This window comes from Halichoerus grypus, chromosome 8 (genome assembly GCF_964656455.1).
Source record: "Halichoerus grypus chromosome 8, mHalGry1.hap1.1, whole genome shotgun sequence".
Classification (NCBI taxonomy): domain Eukaryota; kingdom Metazoa; phylum Chordata; class Mammalia; order Carnivora; family Phocidae; genus Halichoerus; species Halichoerus grypus.
Window position 1 is genome coordinate 49,273,706 of NC_135719.1, and position 20,466 is coordinate 49,294,171.

General features: G+C 41.5%; 1 protein-coding gene across 3 annotated transcripts; it reads left to right on the forward strand.

Annotated features, from left to right (window-relative positions):
* Positions 1-7: 7 nt before the first annotated feature.
* Positions 8-19,741, forward strand: SPG21 (SPG21 abhydrolase domain containing, maspardin). Of its 3 annotated transcripts, XM_036087211.2 has the most exons (10): positions 8-245; positions 877-1,106; positions 3,867-3,953; positions 6,607-6,768; positions 10,017-10,097; positions 11,437-11,582; positions 14,823-14,931; positions 15,730-15,837; positions 17,871-18,011; positions 19,043-19,741. In XM_036087211.2, the coding sequence occupies exons 3-10, from the start codon at positions 3,891-3,893 to the stop codon at positions 19,157-19,159; spliced, it is 927 nt and encodes a 308-aa protein (XP_035943104.1). In that variant the 5' UTR covers positions 8-245; positions 877-1,106; positions 3,867-3,890; the 3' UTR covers positions 19,160-19,741. The 3 variants fall into 3 exon arrangements, with proteins under 3 accessions (XP_035943104.1, XP_035943105.1, XP_035943103.1); XM_036087212.2 differs by lacking the exon at positions 877-1,106; XM_036087210.2 differs by lacking the exon at positions 8-245 and having other exon boundaries at positions 744-1,106.
* Positions 19,742-20,466: the final 725 nt, after the last annotated feature.

Consider the following 20,466-nt stretch of genomic DNA (forward strand, 5'->3'; position numbering starts at 1 on the left):
TCGCGCCCACTGCGCGGACAGTGCGGGAGGAGGGAGCGCGGCGGCCCAGGCTCGCCCGGCCGCGCGCCCCGCCCCTCGGAGGCCCGCCCTCCAGCTCGCCCCCACAGCCCGCTGCGCCTGCGGGTACTGAGAGCTCCGGCTGCTGGCGGTGACCCGGGCCCAGCCGCCGCCGCGGCCCGCGCCCCTGCTGGAGGGAAGAGCCGCCTTGGGGAGGAGGGAAAGGGACGTGGGGGAGGCCACGGCAGGTGAGGGGTGGGCGAGGCCCTGGGAAGCGGGGTGTGGGTGTGTGATGTGTACAGGCTTGCAGGTGGGTGTGTATGTAGTGTGCGCAGCTGCCTCCGGCGGTGTGACTTTGTTAGTGTGGCCCCTAGTGAGCTGGTCCATGTGACCATGCACGTGATCGTACGTCCGTGTGTGTGTGTGTGTGTGTGTGTGTGTGTGTGTGTGTCTGTGTCTGTCTGTCTGAGGTCGAGTTTGAGTTCATGGGTTGGTCGGTGTACCTGTGACCCTGCCTTTTTGAGGCTTTCACGGTGGGACTGGGAGAGGGTGGGGTCTGTGTTTGGATCATCTGGGGTGGGGGCGGGGGCGCTCGACCAGAGCGTACTGCTGTAATCTGGTCCTGGGGATACACTGCTGCAGCCCAGGAATATGTTCAACTTTTAAGAACTCTGAGCAGAAAGAAGCTAGCTATTTTGGAGATTGCACCTCAGCCTGAAAGTGACAAATGTCTTTGTCATTGCCAGGTGTGAGCCTTGTGAATGAGGGATGAGGAAAGTAGCAGGACTACAGTGTTTTCCTTTTCCCCTTCTGGCTTTCCTGGGGAGTTATAAATTCTGCATTTATGCTGCTGCTTTGTCTCCTCGTACAATGTTCCAGCTCCTGTTAGCAGAAAGACTGGAGACTAAGGAGTAACTTAATATCTGTGTGCAAATTTCCAAGAGCTTTTATCCCAAGACAGCACAAGATGAGGTGTCACAGAAGAAATGTCAAGTAGGCAGCTTTTCCTCCCATGAGGTTTAGACAATAATGGAATAAGTTCCTGAAGAAAAGAGGGATAAATCTCTCCCTGAAGAGATCTGAAAAAAGGATAGCTGTCTACTGGTGTGGTGAGTTATGGAGACTTGCATTTAAAAAGCCATTTGCATTGCCTAGAAACTCAGGTTCTAATAGTTACTTATTGCTGGTATTAATAATCACAGATTGTCCATATGTGGATCAACTACAGATTGAGGTAAAGGATCCAAAAACCTCTGACTAGTTAAGCTCATTATGTGACTTAAACATTTTTAAAGACGATTTCGTTGCTTGTAAACTGGCAGGTTCTGTCGAAACCCTGAAGAAAAAGTGCATGTAATTCTTGGTGCACACTCACAAGTGGCAATTTTATTGTCTAGCACCCTCAAGGGCCAGAGAGGACTGCGTGTCGAAAGCACTCCCTGAGGAGGGGTTTGTTTGGGCAAGATTAAGGCTGATCTTAAGGTGGGATCAAATTTTCCCACCAGCTCACGGTGAACAGGTGCTTTTGTTTTTGTGAAGAATTGAATTGTGAGAGAGCAAATCAGTGTTGAGTTCATGATCCGCATTCTTTCTTATTTAATACTGACCAGTTTGGTCACAATCTCGGTTAACCTTTTTTTTTTTTTTTTGCCCCCTACAGAATGTTCCTCTTGTGACTTGGAAAAGTATACCCCTTTAGTGAATGAAAGAGAGCTAGGAGAACAAAATTCCTTTTCATACCACTCACAGCTGCTTTCCCTTTGCAGCAGTGAGCTTTTTTTTTTTTTTTTTTTTTTTAACTTAAACGTCAGTTGGTCAGATGCAACATTTGGTGTCTATCTTACCTTTCATGTGCTGCTAGACTAGCACAAGTGTTAAAATCACTTGCCCCTACAAAAATTTAGTCACAGTTGGGTGGAATCTTTCCATCCAGTGAGATTAGTTATAAAATGTTATAAAACTGCGTTGGTTGTGAATAATACCGAGGACTGTGGTAAGGAACATCTTTCTACTTATTGCTGTGGGAAGAAGTGGATGACAGTGAATGTGTGTGCCTGTGTGTGATCTGTATGGTAGTTTGGTTTGTACATTGCAGCCGATTCGAAAACTGAATGATTTATCCCAAGTTTGGCAAATCTAGAAGATAACTGTCTGGCTTTAAGGAGCTTAACTGTTTTATAAACCTACTGAGTAGATTCAAATGGCTTAGATTTTTTTTAACATGTTAATGTTTGTTAAGAGAAAATGGATATGCAGAGAATGATTTTCTTTATTCCAGTATGAATTATAACTATGTCTGTGCACACTGATTTCAGCGTAAGACGGCTAATGATATTCTTGGTACTCTTTAGAACAACTTATGATTTTAACAAACTTTTCTAAAATTACCATCCTAGCCTTGAGAACAGACCATTATTATAATGTCAAGGTTGTAAATCAAGTTTAATAATGGATGTCTACATTTACCATCTCCTTGGGGTTTAGTTTAGTAACCCCCCAAGGTTAGAGGTAACTGTTAAAAGACTGTTGAATTCCCTGTACTTCTAAGACAGGAGATGTGGGGAGCCAAAAAGGAAGAGTTTCATTGGGTTTAGAGTCCCCAGCTCCTGGCCAGTCCAAAGAAGCCCTCCTTCCGCACCCCCCCCCCCCCCCCCCCCCGCCAAATGACAGTTCAGAGTCAGCCCAGGAGTTAAGTCTTATGGTCTTGAACACATCCCACACCAAATTAGGAAATCCAGACTTGCCCTGGGGGTAGAGGACAGGATGAACAGCAAGTATTTGAATCCTTCCAAACCAGTGGGTGGAAGTTCCTCATTTGGCAATAAGAATCTGCAACAGGGAGCTATAATTTCAGGTTCCTATTATGACATAACACAGATGCCTGAGCAAAGAGGGGCAGCCTTTCAATTGGAGATGCCGAGCCAGTCCAAAGCTCTTAGAGGGCTGGGTCAGAAGGGACTCTAGGATTGCCTGATCCAGTCTTCTTAGGACATAGTCATCCATTTTGTCAATGGATAATGCATGCTCTGTGCCAAGCACTGGTCTAGGCTTTGGAGATACAGTGGTGAAACAGTCATAGATGAGAAAACAAGCCCAAAGAGGGTCAGTGACTTTTCCAAGGTCACAGAGCTATAAAAGCTAGAAGTCACTAACCTCACGACAGAAGACCACATATTTTTTCTAAAGACACATGTTTTGTTGCTCGATACAGTGCCTTCAAATCTATTCTGGTATTTTATCATAGATCTTTCAGAGGAGGTTATATGACTTTGAATCACACCAAGGTGAACAACAAATTTTCCTGTATTTTGCATTAAGAACAAATGTGAAGTTCTGAAGTTATGTTCCACTAGAGTTAGATTTATGGCATTTTGTGAAGTGATCGGGAGGCAGGCTTACATTACCTCCTTCCTCTAGTGTGGACTGTTTCCTGTAATTCTGTATCTTTGTTAAAATAGATTCGTAAGATATTGCAACACAGATATTCCTAAGATACTGTCAACAGAGTTTGCAATCATTGAACTAGGACAGGCAGTCTGATACCAGAGAAGACTCCCCTGCCTCTGGTCCTAGCTCTGCAATAGCCATGAGATCTCTGGAAAGTCATTTAAATTTTCTAGACTGGATTCTTCATCTGGAGGAACTAAGGGAGTTAGAGTCGTCATCTCTCAGGGCCCCTTCCTGCTCTATGACTATAGGATTTCACCAAACTGTTTTCTCTAGCTTAAGTATATACTTAAGAGGTAAAATAGTCCATTTCCTTGGTTTTACCGTTTAAAGTATTGTTGGTATAGCGAGACCAGACTCTACATTTAGTTCTGATGTAAACATGAATTCTTGACATGAAACATCACATGCTTTTATTTCAGGGTTAACCTCCATTTCAGCTAATCATGGGAGAGATTAAAGTCTCTCCTGATTATAACTGGTTTAGAAGTACAGTTCCCCTTAAAAAGGTATGTATGGTTTTACTACACCTCTTATTTGCAAAATCTTGTGTTGTTTTTGTTTGTGACTGAGATGTTACGCCTTAGTAGTGTTTGAGAGTAAAGGTTATTGCCAAGTATCGTGACTGTGGGTTGCAGAGCATAAAGTTCACCTCTTCTTTGTCAAGTGCAATCAACTTTTGAGACTCATTCAAGAGTAAAAGTGGGTATAACTATACTCATTATTTTATAATTGCCTTTCTGTATCCAAGCAAGCAGGAATATGTGTACTCTGTTTAGTGGAAAGCTTGCAGTAACAGCAACTACATAGTAAGTGCAGTCAGATTCTGTTATAAAGCCTTTTCCTGTTCCTCGGATTTAAGATTTACATTGGGTCACGTTATAGGTCCTCTGTTTGCAATGGTAGTCATTTTCAGGAAACCTTATTTGCCTGGGATGTCCAAAACCCTAAGCACTTATATTGAAGTTTGACTGTTGACTCTGAGTCCCTAATTCATCGCAAATGTTTGGGGATCACACTAGACAAAAGCTAGTTAAGCCACAGAGCAAAATCTTTGCTGATCCCTTTGCAGAAATATGAGAGTACTATGATCTGAAAATCTTCTATGTCTCTGTTATTACCATTTTGTCGGAGTAGACATCTGTGGAAGTACCATGCAGGTTTGAATTAATAACAGAACTATTCTCCATATAGAATTTGAGATACAGTTCTCCAAGTATACACACAATATCTGCTATGTAACTGGCAGTGTTGTAGGAAGTCCCCAGATACCTTATTTAATTCTTCCAACGGATTAATAAAGTGGGTAGTGATGCCCATTTCACAAATGAGAAAACCGAGGTCCAGAGAGGTTAACATGTTAAAGGTCACACAGCCTGGTAGGATCTGGATTATAATCAAATTAATCTGGCTTCAAAACCAGAAGTACTTGACTGCTTACCAAAAGGAGCCTCCCTTCCTTCTTGTTCCCTGGGAAACACTGCCCATGCTAAAAGATAATTGGCTCCAGGGGTCCCTCTACCTTGTCCCATCTCCTCAAGTAACTCATGTGAGCTCCTCTTGACACGGGCTCACTTTCTCAGCAAGCTGATCACCAGACCCAAAACAACCCAAACTTATCGAAATGTTCTTAGAAGTAGTTACAGCAAGTAGTTTCATTGATGTAACTTTCTCCAGCGGTCAGGTCTGGTGCCGGAGTCATGATAAGTTTGCTTGAAATTTTGTGGTGCTAGATTTTAAACTATCAAAGAGATACTGTGTCTTCAAAATTATCAAATAGAATTTTGACATTTGCCATTCAGAGAACTCTGAGAACATTGAAGTGATAAACTTATTCCAAATGGATTATTGAAATAATTTCCTAGAAAATTTTAGAGATCTGAATATCTTATCTCATATGAATGTTATTACTACAAGATTGGGATTTACTGTGTGTACCGTAAAAAGCCATTAAGAGATTTTTACCACAATCATAGCAAAAACAAACAAAAAACCCCAAAAAACAATGAAAAGCAAAATTGTGAGTGGCAAAATACAAAGGGCAAAAACGTGAGTATGAGATAGTATCGTCATCATCCGTGACCTGGGGAAGTCCAAAAGGGAATTGTTAGGGTCCTCTGGACTTTACCTTGCCCCATTTGTCTGCTCCGAGTGATGCCCATGATCCCAGTGTGTTGCCATCCGCAGTGATACCATGGGCCCACAGCACTGCCAGCTAGGAGCTCTCAGAAAATAGAACCTGGAGGCCTTGAATCTTGTAATGTAAAAGTAGGATAAATATTGATTTGCACTGGCAAAAGTTCAGGCAGTTAATGTACTTTTTCAAATCCCACCAAAAAGTCAGCCAAAGAAAACAAAAAGTAAACGATCATGCAGTGAATAATACTAATATCTAACACTCACTGAACCCAAAATACCTGCCAAACTCAGCGCTGAGCACTTGACTTGTCTCAGCTCATTTAATGCTCTTTTTTTTTTCCCTGTTGGGTTAAGAACCACTAATTCAGGAAGGTTTCTGAGGACCTTCCTGCTACCTACTCTCTTTTCCCAAGAAAGCCAGTTTTTCCCTGTGCCCACCCCCCCACCCCTGACTGGTTTGAAACATTCTTTCAGGACAGGGACACCTACGGCTGCCACGTCCTTCCTCTCTAGCAGAAGTCTCCCCCTTAGAGGCGTGGTCTGGATCAGGTTCCAGAAGCATCTCCTGAGTGGTACCATCTCTCCCTAGTTTGTCCGAGAGCCTGGAGTCTTTCCCTTCTGGACAGCGCTGGAGAATGACTCTGCAGATGGCCTCCTCCACACACACAGCCAGAAGTATGGGGGAGAAATAAGGTGCCCTATACAGAGTTTACTGTTTAATGGTAAACAAAATAGGCTTCATAGAATCATGGATGGAAAAGAAAATTAAAACCTGATTTAAAAAAAAAAAAGCAGCTCTTTGGAAGAGTATGAAGCAATTCTGTGTAATATGTTAGCACTGAAGAGGGAAAAAGAGACCAAGGCAGTTTATTATACATGCTAGTCTGGTGTGATCCCCAGGGTACCCTGTAACACAACCAAGACAGTGGCATTAAAATTGTCAGAGAAATTATAGTGTGAAGTAACAATATAAAACCAAATCCATAAGGTTTTCCATTTTTTTTCTTACAACTTTCCCTCCAGATTATCGTGGATGATGATGATAGTAAAATATGGTCGCTGTATGATGCAGGCCCCAGAAATATCAGGTGTCCTCTGATATTTCTTCCCCCTGTCAGTGGAACTGCAGATGTATTTTTCCGGCAGATTTTGGCTTTGACTGGATGGGGTTACCGGGTTATAGCTGTAAGTATTATTGATTCAGTATGACAGTTCGAGTCCACATTTCGTGGGGGTTTTTGTATGTGTGTGCTTCTGTTTCTGATTAACTATAGTAATGGGCTTTTTTTTTTAAATTGAAGGAAGATACTGTTTTCCTTTTTTTAAATGTGAAATGAAACCTTTTGAAGGAGGGCGGCACAGTACACGGACATACAGAGAAGCAGAGGGGACAGACCTCTGTGGAAACCTCTGTGCCCCGCTTTTATGTACATTCTATTTAAGTCTGAACAGTAGGAAGCATTGGCCTTGTTTACAGATAAGGAAATGGAGGTCCAGGCCATTTGGGGGATCGTGGCGGGTCATGGCCACGAGGTGGTGGACGGAGAACAGGCCTGAGTCTTCTGACTCCATTTCCCTTCCTAGTTCATTACTCCGATGCCTCCAGGGGAGCTGAACGTGCACTATTTACACAGCAAAGGGGTCTGCTAACCCTCAGGTGACTGAAAGCTTGCTTTAATGTAAGTCTTCAACAGTTGAGATGAGGTTTATTAATTATAATGCCCATGCCCTCAGCACTTGGTTAAGAAGTTTTTTGTTTCTAATTGTTATTTTATTACTGAGTTTGAAGTACATCTAGTTTCCCGTTGATCATTCTCGAGTCTCTTCTGGGAGAACAGTGTAGGCGAGGAAGGCGCTGTTGTGACTAGTTTTGTGGCATACTCCGACTGTGTAACAGTGAAGGCTGGTCTCCTAACTTCCCAGGAAGGAGAGACTCTTTGGCTTTGAGCTGGCAGTTGTTTCTGGAAGCTGGAATAGTAACACCTAAACAGGTCTCCCTGTGGGAGTATTGCTGTTACTATTTTATTTACTGTCTGAAGGAGAGAAAACTCGGACCAGATCTCTTCTCTTGGAAGGTAACTGAGAATTCTGCTGGGTTTACCACCTACTAGGGCCACACAAAACAAATCCCAGTTCTTCCTCCTGACAGCCCTTTGGAGAAAACTAGTTATGATCAGCACCGCCTGCTGCCTTCCCCCAAGGTCTTTTCTTCTCTGGCAAAATTCTCCACATTCTTTCATCATTCCTCATGGTGTGTTTTGAGTCTCTGCAACATAATCCTGCCTTGTTCTGGGTATTTATAAATTCCTCTTGATGGACAGCATTTCGGGAGAGCAAAATGGCAACCACACTCATCCCAGTCCTCTGCAGCCTAGGACACGATAATACCTTTCCTGGTGGCCACTGTTAATCAGCCGGGCACAGGAGACTGGCCACAGGCGTCTCTCCCACTTGAGAGCACTGTCTGAAGCTGACTGTGCTTATTACTCCAAACTGGAAGGTCATGATGGCTTGGCCTTCGGGATGGAAATTCTTCTTGCCTTCAAGCTTCTTGACGTGGATTTCCTAATTTCATTAGCTAGAGAATGAATAAAGAAAAGGCCAGGTGTGCCTGGCTGGCTCAGTCGGTGGAGCGTGTGACTCTTGATCTCGGGGTTGTGGGTTGAGCCCCATGCTGGGTGTAGAGATTACTTAAAAATAAAATCTTTAAAAAAATGAAGGGCGCCTGGGTGGCTCAGATGGTTAAGCATCTGCCTTTCGGCTCAGGTTTTAGTCCCAGGATCGAGCCCCATGTCGGCCTCTCAGCTCAGCAGGGAGTCTGCTTCTCCCTCTCCCTCTGCCTCTTCCCCTACTTGTGCTCACTCTCTCTCAAATAAATAAATAATCTTAAAAAAATTTTTTTTAAATGAAATAAAATAGAAAAGGCCAATAGTGTCTTCAAAGTTATTTTGTCCTTATGCGCCTAACTCCATGAAATTTTAAAACTTATTAGATACTTGTTAGTATCTCACAGTTAAAAGGCATAGGCCCCTTTTCTCATTTAAATTTTTATTGCGATAACTATAGATTCACATGCAGTTGTCAAAAAATAATACAGAGATATCCCTTTTATTCTTTGCCCAGTTTCTCCCAATGGTAACATTTTACAAAACTATAGTAGGATATCATAACCAGGGTATTCATATTAATACAATCCACTGATCTTATTCAGATTTCCAGTTTTACTTGTACTCAGTTATATATGTGTGTGTGTCTGTGTGTTAAGTGGTATACAATTTTATCACCTATCTAGGGCATAGATATCTATAAATTAAAGGCTTCATAAAAATATCTTCTTGGGACACCTGGGTGGCTCAGTCGCTAAGCATCTGTCTTTGGCTCAGGTCATGATCTGTGAGTCCTGGGATCGAGCCCCATATGGGTATGGGGCTCCGTGCTCCACATTGACTGGGGAGTCTGCTTCTCCCTCTCCCTCTGCATGCTTTTCCCCTGCTTGTGCTCTCTCTGTGTCAAATAAATATAAAAAAAATCTTAAATAAAAAATAAATTTAAAATAAAATTGAAAAATATAGCATCTTCTTTCTTTTCTATCATCTGACTCAAATTCTCAAATTTTCTGCTAGGGAGAGGCTGTTGTTCTCCATCCTGTCAGAATAGTGGAATCTTATCCACAAATGAAATTTTTAATAGTAAAAGTAACATAATTACATCAAATCTAAAATTATCCTATTATATACATGGCAGTATCTATTCCAGCGATTTGTTAATGACAAAATGAATCTAAGTGCTTAAAACAACCAGCCTGTCAGGCAGCTTTTACTTATTATTAAAGAGAGGGGAATTCTTAGGTGACAAGCTAGAGAATCCCCTCAAAAGGAGTTAGTGACTTGCGTTTCTTTTCCCTCCTCCTCATCAGCATTCATAGGCTACTTAGGGTCAAGCACCATACTTTTTTGGTCACAAATAAAAGTACAAGAAATCAGATAGAATGACTACTAAGTCAATTAAAAAAGAGGAACAATTTTATTGAACACTCCCTTCAAGTCATGCTGCCAAAAAGAGAGGGAATTCTCCCTAGACAGAATTTTATTTAGAGCCATAGTTTATAATTAAGTTGGATTTAAGGGCAAACAGTATTTCTTTACTTGGAAGGGTTCGGCCCTATTCATCCATGAACCTCAGAGTTTCTTAGCTATTTGGAAAGGAAATAGATGTGAATTGAAATTGTTATTCACATAATATCACTAGTGTGCTATTCTTTTCTTAAATTGGTCTGTTAGGTAAAATGTGAATTTGAAAGTTTAGAAGAAGGTGAGAGCTTATTTTCACATAGTTTGAATAAGGAGCAGAGCTTGAGCAAATGAGAAATGCTATTATGGGAGTCCTAAATTTTTCATATATGTATTGTTATTAATTAATTGTTATTATTTCAGTTGCAGTATCCAGTTTATTGGGACCATCTCGAATTCTGTGATGGATTCAGAAAACTTTTAGACCATTTACAACTGGATAAAGTGAGTCCCCTAAAACTAATTATTTAAATGTGATTTTAAGGCAACATTTACATTGTAAAGGCTGGTGTTGTCTTTCTTTTGTTTTTTAAAAGATAATTTTTTTGAGATATAATTCACATACCATACAATTTACCCTTTTCAAGTGTGTGAGTATGGTTTTTAATATATTCACAGATAGGTGCAACCATCACCACAGTCAACTTTAGGACATTTTTTTTCACCGCAAAAAGAAACCCCATTTCGTTAGCAGTCACTCCTCACCCTTCCTCCCACTGGCCTTGGCAACTTACTCTACTTTCTGCCTGTGTAAATGTACCCTTTCTGGGTATTTTATATAAATGGAATCATGCAATATTCATCTTTTCTAACTGACTAATTCAGTGTAATGTTTGCATGGATCATCTAAGTAGTAGCCTGTGTCAGTACTTCGTATTCCTCTTTATGGTCTGATACTATCCCATTGTGTAGGTGTACCACATTTTATTTAGCCATTTGTCAGTTGATGCACGTTTGGATTGTTGCCATTGTTTGGCTATTAGAAATAACACTGCTCCGAACATTCATGTACAGGTTTTTGTGTGGACATGTGTTTTTGGTTCTCTTGCGTATGTACCTAGGAGTAGAATTACCAAATCATAGTTTTCTTAAACATAAATTATGGGACACTTGGGTGGCTCAGTTGGTTAAGCATCTGCCTTCGGCTCACGTCATGATCCCGGGGTCCTGGGATCAAGCCCCATATCGGCTCCCTGTTCAGCGGGGATCCTGCTTCTCCCTCTCCCTCTCCCTGCCATTCCCCCTGCTTGTGCTCGCTCTCTCTCTGACAAATAAATAAATAAAATCTTAAAAAAAAAAAGATTCTTTAAAAAAAAATTAAGTGGTTTCATTTTCTAGTGCAATCTGTAGATAATATTTTTTTTTAAAGATTTTATTTATTTATTTGACAGACCGAGAGAGAGGGAACACAAGCAGGGAAAGTGGGAGATGGAAAGGCAGACTCCCCGCTGAGCAGGGATCCCAGTGTGGGGCTTGATCCCAGGACCCTGAGATCATGACCTGAGCCAAAGGCAGACGCTTAACGACTGAGCCACCTAGGCGCCCTGATAATATTTTTTTTTAACTTGTATTTGTATACACAAATTGTTTTCTTGACAGGATGTATATAAATTGTATTTAATTACAATATTTCCTGTATGTTGAACTGCGGTAGATATTTCGTCTAATGACGAATGTCATCATTATATTCTGTGGTTGGTGATAACTAAAACAACTTTTTTGGGGGGTATTTATGTTCAGGATTGATTATTTTAGTATCCTTCTTGTGTCTGTTGGCAATTAGGTTCATCTTTTTGGGGCTTCTTTGGGAGGCTTTTTGGCTCAGAAATTTGCTGAGTATACACACAAATCTCCCAGAGTCCATTCCCTCATCCTCTGCAATTCCTTCAGTGACACCTCTATCTTCAACCAAACTTGGACTGCAAACAGGTAAGAATGTAAACATTTGGCCAAAATTATGATTTTTGCTCTGTGGAATTTTTAAAATGTTGACTTTTGGGGGTTTTTTTTGTTGTTGTTGCACTAAGGAGCAGGGGGTAGGGGTTATATCTGCTTCTATCTTCTGAAACTACCCTGGCTTTTAAAATTAGAAACAATCAGGGGCGCCTGGGTGGCTCAGTCGGTTAAGTGGCTGCCTTCGGCTCAGGTCATGATCCCAGGGTCCTGGGATCGAGACCCGCATCGGGCTCCCTGCTTGGCGGGGAGCCTGCTTCTCCCTCTCCCTCTGCCTGCCTCTCTGTCTACTTGTTCTCTCTCTCTATCTCTCTGTCAAATAAATAAAATCTTTAAAAAAAAAAAAATTAGAAACAATCAGGGTGCCTGGGTGGCTCAGGTGGTTAAGCGTCTGCCTTCGGCTCAGGTCATGATCCCGGGGTCCTGGGATCCAGCCCGCATCCGGCTCCCTGCTCAGCAGGGAGCCTGCTTCTCCCTCTGCCTCTGCCTCTTTCTCTGTCTCTCATGAATAAATAAATAAAATCTTAAAAAAAAAAAAAGAAACAATCAGAGGCACCTGGGTGGTGTGGGTGGTGCAGTCAGTTGAGCTTCCACCTCTTGGTTTGTTTGTTTTTTTATTTTATTTTATTTTATTTATTTGACAGAGAGAGACACAGCGATAGAGGGAACACAAGCAGGGGGAGTTGGGGAGGGAGAAGCAGGCTTCCTGGTGAGCAGGGAGCCCGATGCGGGGCTCGATCCTAGGACCCTGGGATCATGACCTGAGCTAAAGGCAGACGCTTAACGACTGAGCCACCCAGGTGTCCCCCAACTGTTGATTTTGGCTCAGGTCATGATCCCAGGATTGTGAGATCAAGCCCTGCTTCGGATTCTGTGCTCAGCGTGGTGTCTGCTTGAGATTCTTTATCCCTCTGCCTCTGCCCCTCTCTCTCGTTCTCTCTCTCTCTCAAATAAATAGATAAATCTTTATAAATAACATTAGAAACAATCACCTTTGCAAAAGAAAAGAATGGAATGAACTCTGAATTCAGCTATTTCTATTACTCTGAATTATTGTTTAGCTTTGTTTAAGGTAGTCATGCTCTTACAGTTTCTCTTCAGTGCCTTGTTCCACTTACTATTTTGTGTAAACAGTGCTATCTATTGATTGTCACAGTTTCTTTGGGCATTTGGCTTCCCCCAATTTTTCATCATGTTCTACTGTAAATCTTTGTACAAATTACTTTTTTTCCTTCCCTTTCTGGGTTATTTCCTTGAGATGTGGCTCCAAAAATAGAGGGAATAGAACATTTAGTCTGTCAGCAGACGTTTTGCACATCATGACACGTTAACAGTAGTCAGCTTCCAGAATGATGGAAATGGTGGAACGCTCTGTGGGGCAGCCAGTGGGGTGCTTGTTTCCTTTGAGCCATCCTCTCATTGAAGATACCATTTTAAGTAGTTCAATCAGTATCTAATAGTACCTTAAAGCTGACTTAATGTGGTTTCTTTCATTGCTAGCGAGGCTAGGCCCTACCCTAAAGCATAGGGTAAACATGAGTAAACATACCTGTATGATCAAGTTGATTTTCACAGAATGCTATAGGTAAACATTGTTTCCATGGTTTTCACATCTCTTTAAAATTGTAGGGGCACTTGGCTGGCTCATTTGATAAACCGTGCGACTCTTTATTTCTGGGTCATGAGTTTGAGCCCCACATTGGGCGTATAGCTTACTTAAAAAAAAAAAAAAAATTGTACTCTGTTCTTTTTAAACGCTTCTCCTGATGTTATCTCAGTAGTTTGCTGAGCAATTGTGCAACAATACATTAGCTACAAATAGTTCATGTCCAGACAAGGCACTAAAGCTCATTGATTATTTTTGATGATTTTAATGTTGTTTTAATTGTCAGAAGCCAAGACTGCCCCTACTTTGTGCTCCTCCTGCATGTGAGCTGCATTTTGCCAGGTATCTGAGTGCTTGCTGCACGCCACACAGTGAGGCGGCAGGGGCAGGCGAAGCCGGCAGGGTCTGCCTATTGGCTGCAGAGGGTACTCGGCAGCAGCGCCTTGAGAAGACAGGGAAGCTGTAGGGGGCGGGATGGAGAAAAGTAATGAAAGGTGACCAGCTGGCCTTGTGAGGGAAGCTCAACTTCCAACAAGCATTCCGTGGAGAACACGCATCAGAAGGTAGTCTGCTCCTTTTAGAAGTCATTTTCAGCAGAGGTTTAGAGAAAGTAGTTTTTACCCTACATAATGGCTCTCAACATTTGTAATTAATGGAATAAATACCAACTAAAAATCACATATAGAAATTCATAGATTGAATTGCTTTGAATTAGCCCAGTTGAATCTACTAGTAGCAAACTTCGGGACGTACGATAACTCTTTCATTTTGCTGTTTTGAAATATCAGTCATTCAAAGGTGATATAAACCTGAAGGTTGACAACATCTTAAGTTTTCAGTTTTCTTTCTTTTTTTTTTTTTAAGATTTATTTACTTATTTTAGAGGGCGGGGAGGGGGAGAGGGAGAGGGAGAATCTCCAGCAGACTCCCTGCTGAGCACAGAGCCCAAGGCGGGGCTGGATCCCACAACCCTGAGATCGTCACCTGAGCCAAAATCAAGAGCTGGCCACTTAACTGACTGAGCCATACAGGTGCCCCAAGTTTTCAGTTTTCTAAAGGAAATAGTTTAGCCATTGGAAATAAGGCCAATTGGGGTGCCTGGGTGGCTCAGTCGTTAAGCGTCTGCCTTCGGCTCAGGTCATGATCCCACGGTCCTGGGATCGAGCCCCAAATCAGGCTCCCGGCTCGGCGGGAAGCCTGCTTCTCCCTCTCCCACTCCCCCTGCTTGTGTTCCCTCTCTCGCTGTGTCTCTCTCTGTCAAATAAATAAATAAATAAAATTAAAAAAAAAAAAGGAAATAAGGCCAATTAAAAAAAAAAATCTTAGAATTATCAAAATGTCTACCTTGGTAAAGATATTTGAAATACTGCTTTATAATTATTCTAAATTCTCAAATAAAACATTAATCATATTAAACCATAACTCTTTGGGAGCACGAGAAAATATATATAAAAATAAGATGCTTCAAGAACAGCTTTTTGAAAGAAGAGACTAGGTCTTTTTATCTTTAGATCCTAAGTACCAGCTAATACAAAGCTTCAGTATCAAATGAATATTCACTATTTTTGTGTAGTCTTACAGATTTAAATGATCAGGTCTTTGTTTTACAGCTTTTGGCTGATGCCATCATTTATGCTCAAAAAAATTGTTCTCGGAAACTTTTCATCTGGCCCAGTGGACCCTATGATGGCTGATGCTATTGATTTTATGGTGGACAGGGTAAGGATCATGGCATTGGAATGGGGACACCTTGTACTAGGAATTTTCATGTCTCCTTGGTTCCTGATGATATATCTGTCTCATTGAGTATGTGTTAGAGATGTTTGTTAAGATGTTTCCATATTTACTTTAATATGCCCAACAGATGTTACTGCTGGTAAGTAATTCATCAGAATCACTTGTGGGGAGCTTTTAAAAATACAGATTCCAGGAACACCTGGCTGGCTCAGCTGGTAGAACGTATGACTCTTAATCTCGGGGTCATGAGTTCAAGCCCCACGTTGGAAGCAGAGCCTACATTTAAAAAAAAAAAGAAAAATACGGATTCCAAGCCCTCACCAGCTCATTGAACTGGAATCCCTGGGCATTGGGTATGGGTATTTGTATTTTTACTCTACAGACTTCCCCCTCCTCCTCCCCGAGGGGAGTCTGAAGTAGCAGGTCTGCAGACTTACATTTAGGGGCTATGGGACTAGGTGATTTTTTTGAGGTCTCTTTCAGCTCCAAAATCTCTTAAAATGTTGATCTGTCACTGTGGGGCTTTGGGAAATGGCTTGCTGCCCACAGGCACCTGGTTGAAGAGGCAGTTCAGGGTGAGGGCTATTGAATGCCCCAGAATAGAACAACGCCACCAGCTGGGAGGCCCAGTGCTGGGCTCTCAGATACATTGTATTTCCTCACTGGTGATCTGGCCCACCACACATGCCACTTTTATAAGTGCAGATATTATCTGTGGATTTAATATAAATGTGAGGCACAAAATGAATTCATAAACTTTGCCTTTGTTTTTTCCTGCAGCTGGAAAGTTTGGGTCAGAGTGAACTGGCTTCAAGACTTACCCTGAATTGTCAAAATTCTTACGTGGAACCGCATAAGATTCGGGACATCCCTGTGACCATTATGGATGTAAGCTTCCTTTTAAGTAAAATAGATGCTTTACCTTTTTAAATGTATATTTCAAGAGCTTCCTCATAATTATTATAAAATTTTTCAGTGCGCCTCTTCAAATGCTGCCTTGGATTTTTTTTTTTTTTTTTTTTACAACCGCTCCCCCCGCCAGCTTTTTCAGTTCTAAAACGATCAGTTTATTGCTTGTCCCATATTTTCCCTGGTAGGAATAACACCATTGAAATCAGAATAAACATAAACAAACATGGTAGTCCTCATCCATTTTGATGTATTTTTGCTATTGTCATCACCAGAGATTGCACTTTAGCTATTACACATCTGTGCAGCAAAGAAAAATTGCCTCACGGGGGGCAGAGAATCAAGAATTCCATAAAGTCTAATTAGCACAGAAGCTTGCTGCTTATATTTTTGAGTTGTGGTAAAATACACATAACGAAATTTACCATTTTAACCATATTTCAGTGTACAGCTCAGTGGCATGAAGTACATTTACAATGTTGTGAAACTGTCACCACCATCCATTTCCAGAACTTTCCATCATCCCAACCTGAAACTCTGTACCCATTAAACCCTAGCTCACCAGTCCCTCCTCCTCCCAGACCCTGGTGACCAACATTATACTTTCTGTCTCCATGTATTCGACTATTCTATGCACCTCATGTCAGTGGAATCCCATAATATTTGTACGTCTGTGTCTGGCTTATTTCACTTAGCAGAATGTCTTCAAAGTTTATTCATGTTGTAGCATGTATTAAAGGCTGACTGATATTCTGTTATAGTGCATACCACATTTTATTTATCCAGTCATCTGTTGATGGGCATTTGGGTTATTCCACCTTTTGGCTATTATGAATCATTCTGCTCTGAGTATTGGTGTACAGATACCTGTTTGAGTATCCACTTTCACTTCTTTTGGGTCCATACCTAGAAGGGAAATTGCCGAGCCATATGGTGATTCTGTGTTTGACTTTTTGCAGAACCAGATAGCATCTTCCACAGCGGCTATACCATTTTACATTCCCACCAGCAGTGCCCGAGGGTTCCAGTCATTCCGTATCCTCCCCAACACTTGTTATTTCCTGTTTGTTGACGATGGCCATTCTAATGGATGCACAGTGGTATTTCATTGTGGTTTTGGCTTATTTTTTTAAATCATATAACTATTTTGCCTCATAAATGGATGTATTGCTAAAATCAACATATTTTTAAGAATTGATTTTTGTCAGGAAATTATCCATTACAAGCACGTAAATAATAACTTCTCATTCTCCACTGTAATCTCTACATTTCGACATTTACCATGACACAGAACGAGCTTTTCAGTGCTCCTGGTAAAATATTTGGTCCTCACAGTGCATTTGCACTGCTTGCCCATCTTTCAAAGCTGAGCTCACCACTTGGGTACATGGTCGCTGAAAACTGTGTATAAGCTTTAGCACGTTGGAGATGCGTTTTGTGTGTGTGTGCTTCATTTTAAAAATTACTTTTTGTAAACTTGTTTGTATGTGTGCAAACATAAGTTTATGTGGGCATTAAAAGATGTCTAGAATTACATACTCCAAACTGCTAACAGTGGCTCCCCCAGGAAAGGATCTGGACTTTTTCTTATACTCTTGAAAAGTTTTTTTTGGATTTTTTTTTTCACTGAGCATATACCACTTATGTAACTGTTTTTAAGTAATAATAAAATGTAAAAAAATAAATAAAAGTTCTTTTGGGATTTCAGTGATTTTTTTTTGAAATTAATTGGCATTCATTATTAATATTCTTTTAATTTAGTTAGCTATGTTTGAGGAGAAAAAATTCATGATAGACTTTTTCCCCTAGTGAATGCAAGAGACATTTGACAACAAAATCCGTAGCTTATGTTGGAGTTAGAAGTCACCAGGATGAGCAGGAGATGACCCAGGCTGGCCAGGGGCTCAGCGGTGTCTCTTCACAAGCAAGAAATGCTTTGGGAGGCACTTTCTACAATGTGCAAAGAACAGATTAAAATACCGGTAGGCTTCAGCTTTGTGTTTTTTTTAAAGGTATTTGACCAGAGTGCACTTTCAACTGAAGCTAAAGAAGAAATGTACAAACTGTATCCTAATGCCCGGAGGGCTCACCTTAAAACAGGAGGCAATTTCCCATACCTGTGCAGAAGTGCAGAGGTGAATCTTTATGTACAGGTAAGTCCCAGCTTGGAAGCCAGAGCACTTTTGAACCCGAAGTGTACGGTTTGAAACATAAAGCTTCTTTTTTTTTTTTTTTGGTGGTGGAATAAGAGAACTACAGAATTCTCTGTAGGAATGAGGCATTCACTTGAAAAAGATGGTTTACGTTAATAATTTATAGCAGAATTCAAGTGGGTATATTAGAGACAGTCAAGTGACTCTGTGCCTACCATCTCTTTTCTAAGAACAGCAGGCCCGCACCCGAACATACTGAAGTAGCCACGTCCTGTGATGTGACCTTGCCTCCTGGATACAGTGAATTCAATCAGAGCAGGACACCTTCATGAAGCAACTTCCTGATCCATTTTTAATGCATTAAAAAACACACGCAGGGGCAGGCACCTGGCTGGCTCGGTCAGAAGAGCATGCAACTCCCGATCTCGGGGTTGTGAGTTCGAGCCCATGTCGGGTATAGAGATTACTTAAATAAATAAAACTTAAAAAAAAAAAAAAGCACACACACACGCAAAAACTAACAAAAACTGCCACTTCATCCTCTACCCAAATGGATATTAAAATAGCAGTGAGAAATTGTTGCTTTGGCAGTTTGGCAAGAAGTATCAAGAGCTTCAAAAACCAGTCACGTCCTTTGGTCCTGCCATCCATTTGTGGCAGTGATCCTAAGGAGAGGACCCTAAATTCAAAAAAACGTGATGCAGGGAGACAGTCATCATGGTCTCACTCAGAACCGCAGAGGATGGGAAGGACCTGAGTCGCAGCAGCAAAGCGGGAGGGTAAACACCTACTCACAGAGCAGCATGCCACCCTTTAAGATGTTCATGAAGAGTTTGTACGAACTTGGAGAGACCTGTCACGCAGTAAATAGGGAGCAAAGATCCCAAATTGTGGTTTTTCAAAATACTTCTTTGACTTTCCTGTGTTTTCCAGTTTTTCTCTAATCAGTCTGTGTTACTCTGTAATTTTAGAAGTATAAAACATTTATATGCTGTCGTGGCATTTAAAATAACGACTCTGTGTTTCTGCAGATCCACTTGCTACAATTCCATGGAACCAAATACGCGGCCATTGACCCGTCGATGGTCAGCGCTGAGGAACTGGAGGTGCAGAAAGGCAGCCTCAGCATCAGTCAGGAGGAGCAGTAGCTGAGGCCAGAGAGTTCTTGTCCAGTCAGCAGCGTGAGCGCCCGCCCGGCGGCCCCTCTGCTCCGTTGTCGGGTTCACCGGTTATCACTGTGTTTGGAAGTAGGACTGATTGTCATCTCTGTGACAGGCGGCAGCTCTTCTGAACCAGTGTAACTGTCCCCCCTTCGGTTTTTTTTTTAGCTTTCGAATTTGAGGAAGTACTTTTGAAGACTCCCATTTTAAGAATTGTGAAAATTTTGCTACCAAAAGTCTTCTCACCACTGTGTTCTTAAGAGAATGTTGATTTCTGAGGTTTGGGATTTTGTGGGTTTTTTTTTTTTCCTTTTCTTTCCTCCTTTCTTTCTTGTTACGTTATTTGCTGTAAATGCTGCACATCCAGATTGTGTATCAGAAGGACATTGGTTATGTTTATGCTTTCTTGGTTGTAACTGTTACCAAGTGCCAAGGCTGTCTGTCACACCACCATTTGCTCTCCTGCAAAATCAACTACTTCTAATTTCCGGGTAAGCAGATCATTTTCAGTTTTATCTGTTGTCTTTCTAGCCATTACAGTCATTTGGAATAAAAATTCAATTTCAGTGAGTGGCTTTGGTGATTATTGTAGTTGCCCAACTGGGCTACATAGACATAGGACTTTCTGAGAAGCAGACCATGGTGTCGTTGGCCAATTCTTTGTGAGATTAGGTAAGTTACTTAATCTCACTAAAGTGCAGTTTGCTCCTTGTAAAGTAACAGTAGCTCTTATTTATTGAGCTGTTAGTATGTGCCAGGCACTTTTCATACCTTCTTGTCTCCCCCTCAGTGGGAATCTCTCTTAAATCTCTTTTAAACTGTAAATTCCTATTTTTTTTTTCTTGCCATTAATTTGTTGAAGAAACAGGCTCATTTGCTCTACAGAATTCCCCACAGTCTGGATTTGGCTGATTGCAGCCTCACAGTGTCCTTTAACTTGTTTCTATGTCCCTGGTATTTCCCATAAACTGGTAGTTACATCTGGAGGTCAGTCAGGTTCAAATTCAGTCTTTTGGGTGGGAACACTTCATAGGCAGAGCTGTGTGCTTCCCACTGTGTCAGCTCGGGAGGCACGTAACATCTGGTTGTCCCTGAATCATGAAGATGGCTGGGTGGGGTCAGGCCCTGTCAGCCAGATCCAGCCAGTGCTGATCTCTGCACAGATGCACTGTGTCCTTAGAGGGTGCAGAGCAGTGACAATAACTCTAATTTTTATCATTCCATTTATTAACTAGAGTTCTCTGATTTTTTTTTTTTTTTAAGTCTTCCCCTCACCAACTATTTGGTTTCTCTGA

Coding starts and splice junctions, on each gene's coding strand:
- SPG21 (XM_036087211.2), top strand. CDS start 3,891: ATGGGAGAGATTAAAGTCTCTCCTGATTATAACTGGTTTAGAAGTACA. Junction 10,098..11,436: donor ACCATTTACAACTGGATAAA/GTGAGTCCCCTA, acceptor GTTGGCAATTAG/GTTCATCTTTTTGGGGCTTC. Junction 15,838..17,870: donor TCCCTGTGACCATTATGGAT/GTAAGCTTCCTT, acceptor TTTTTTTTAAAG/GTATTTGACCAGAGTGCACT.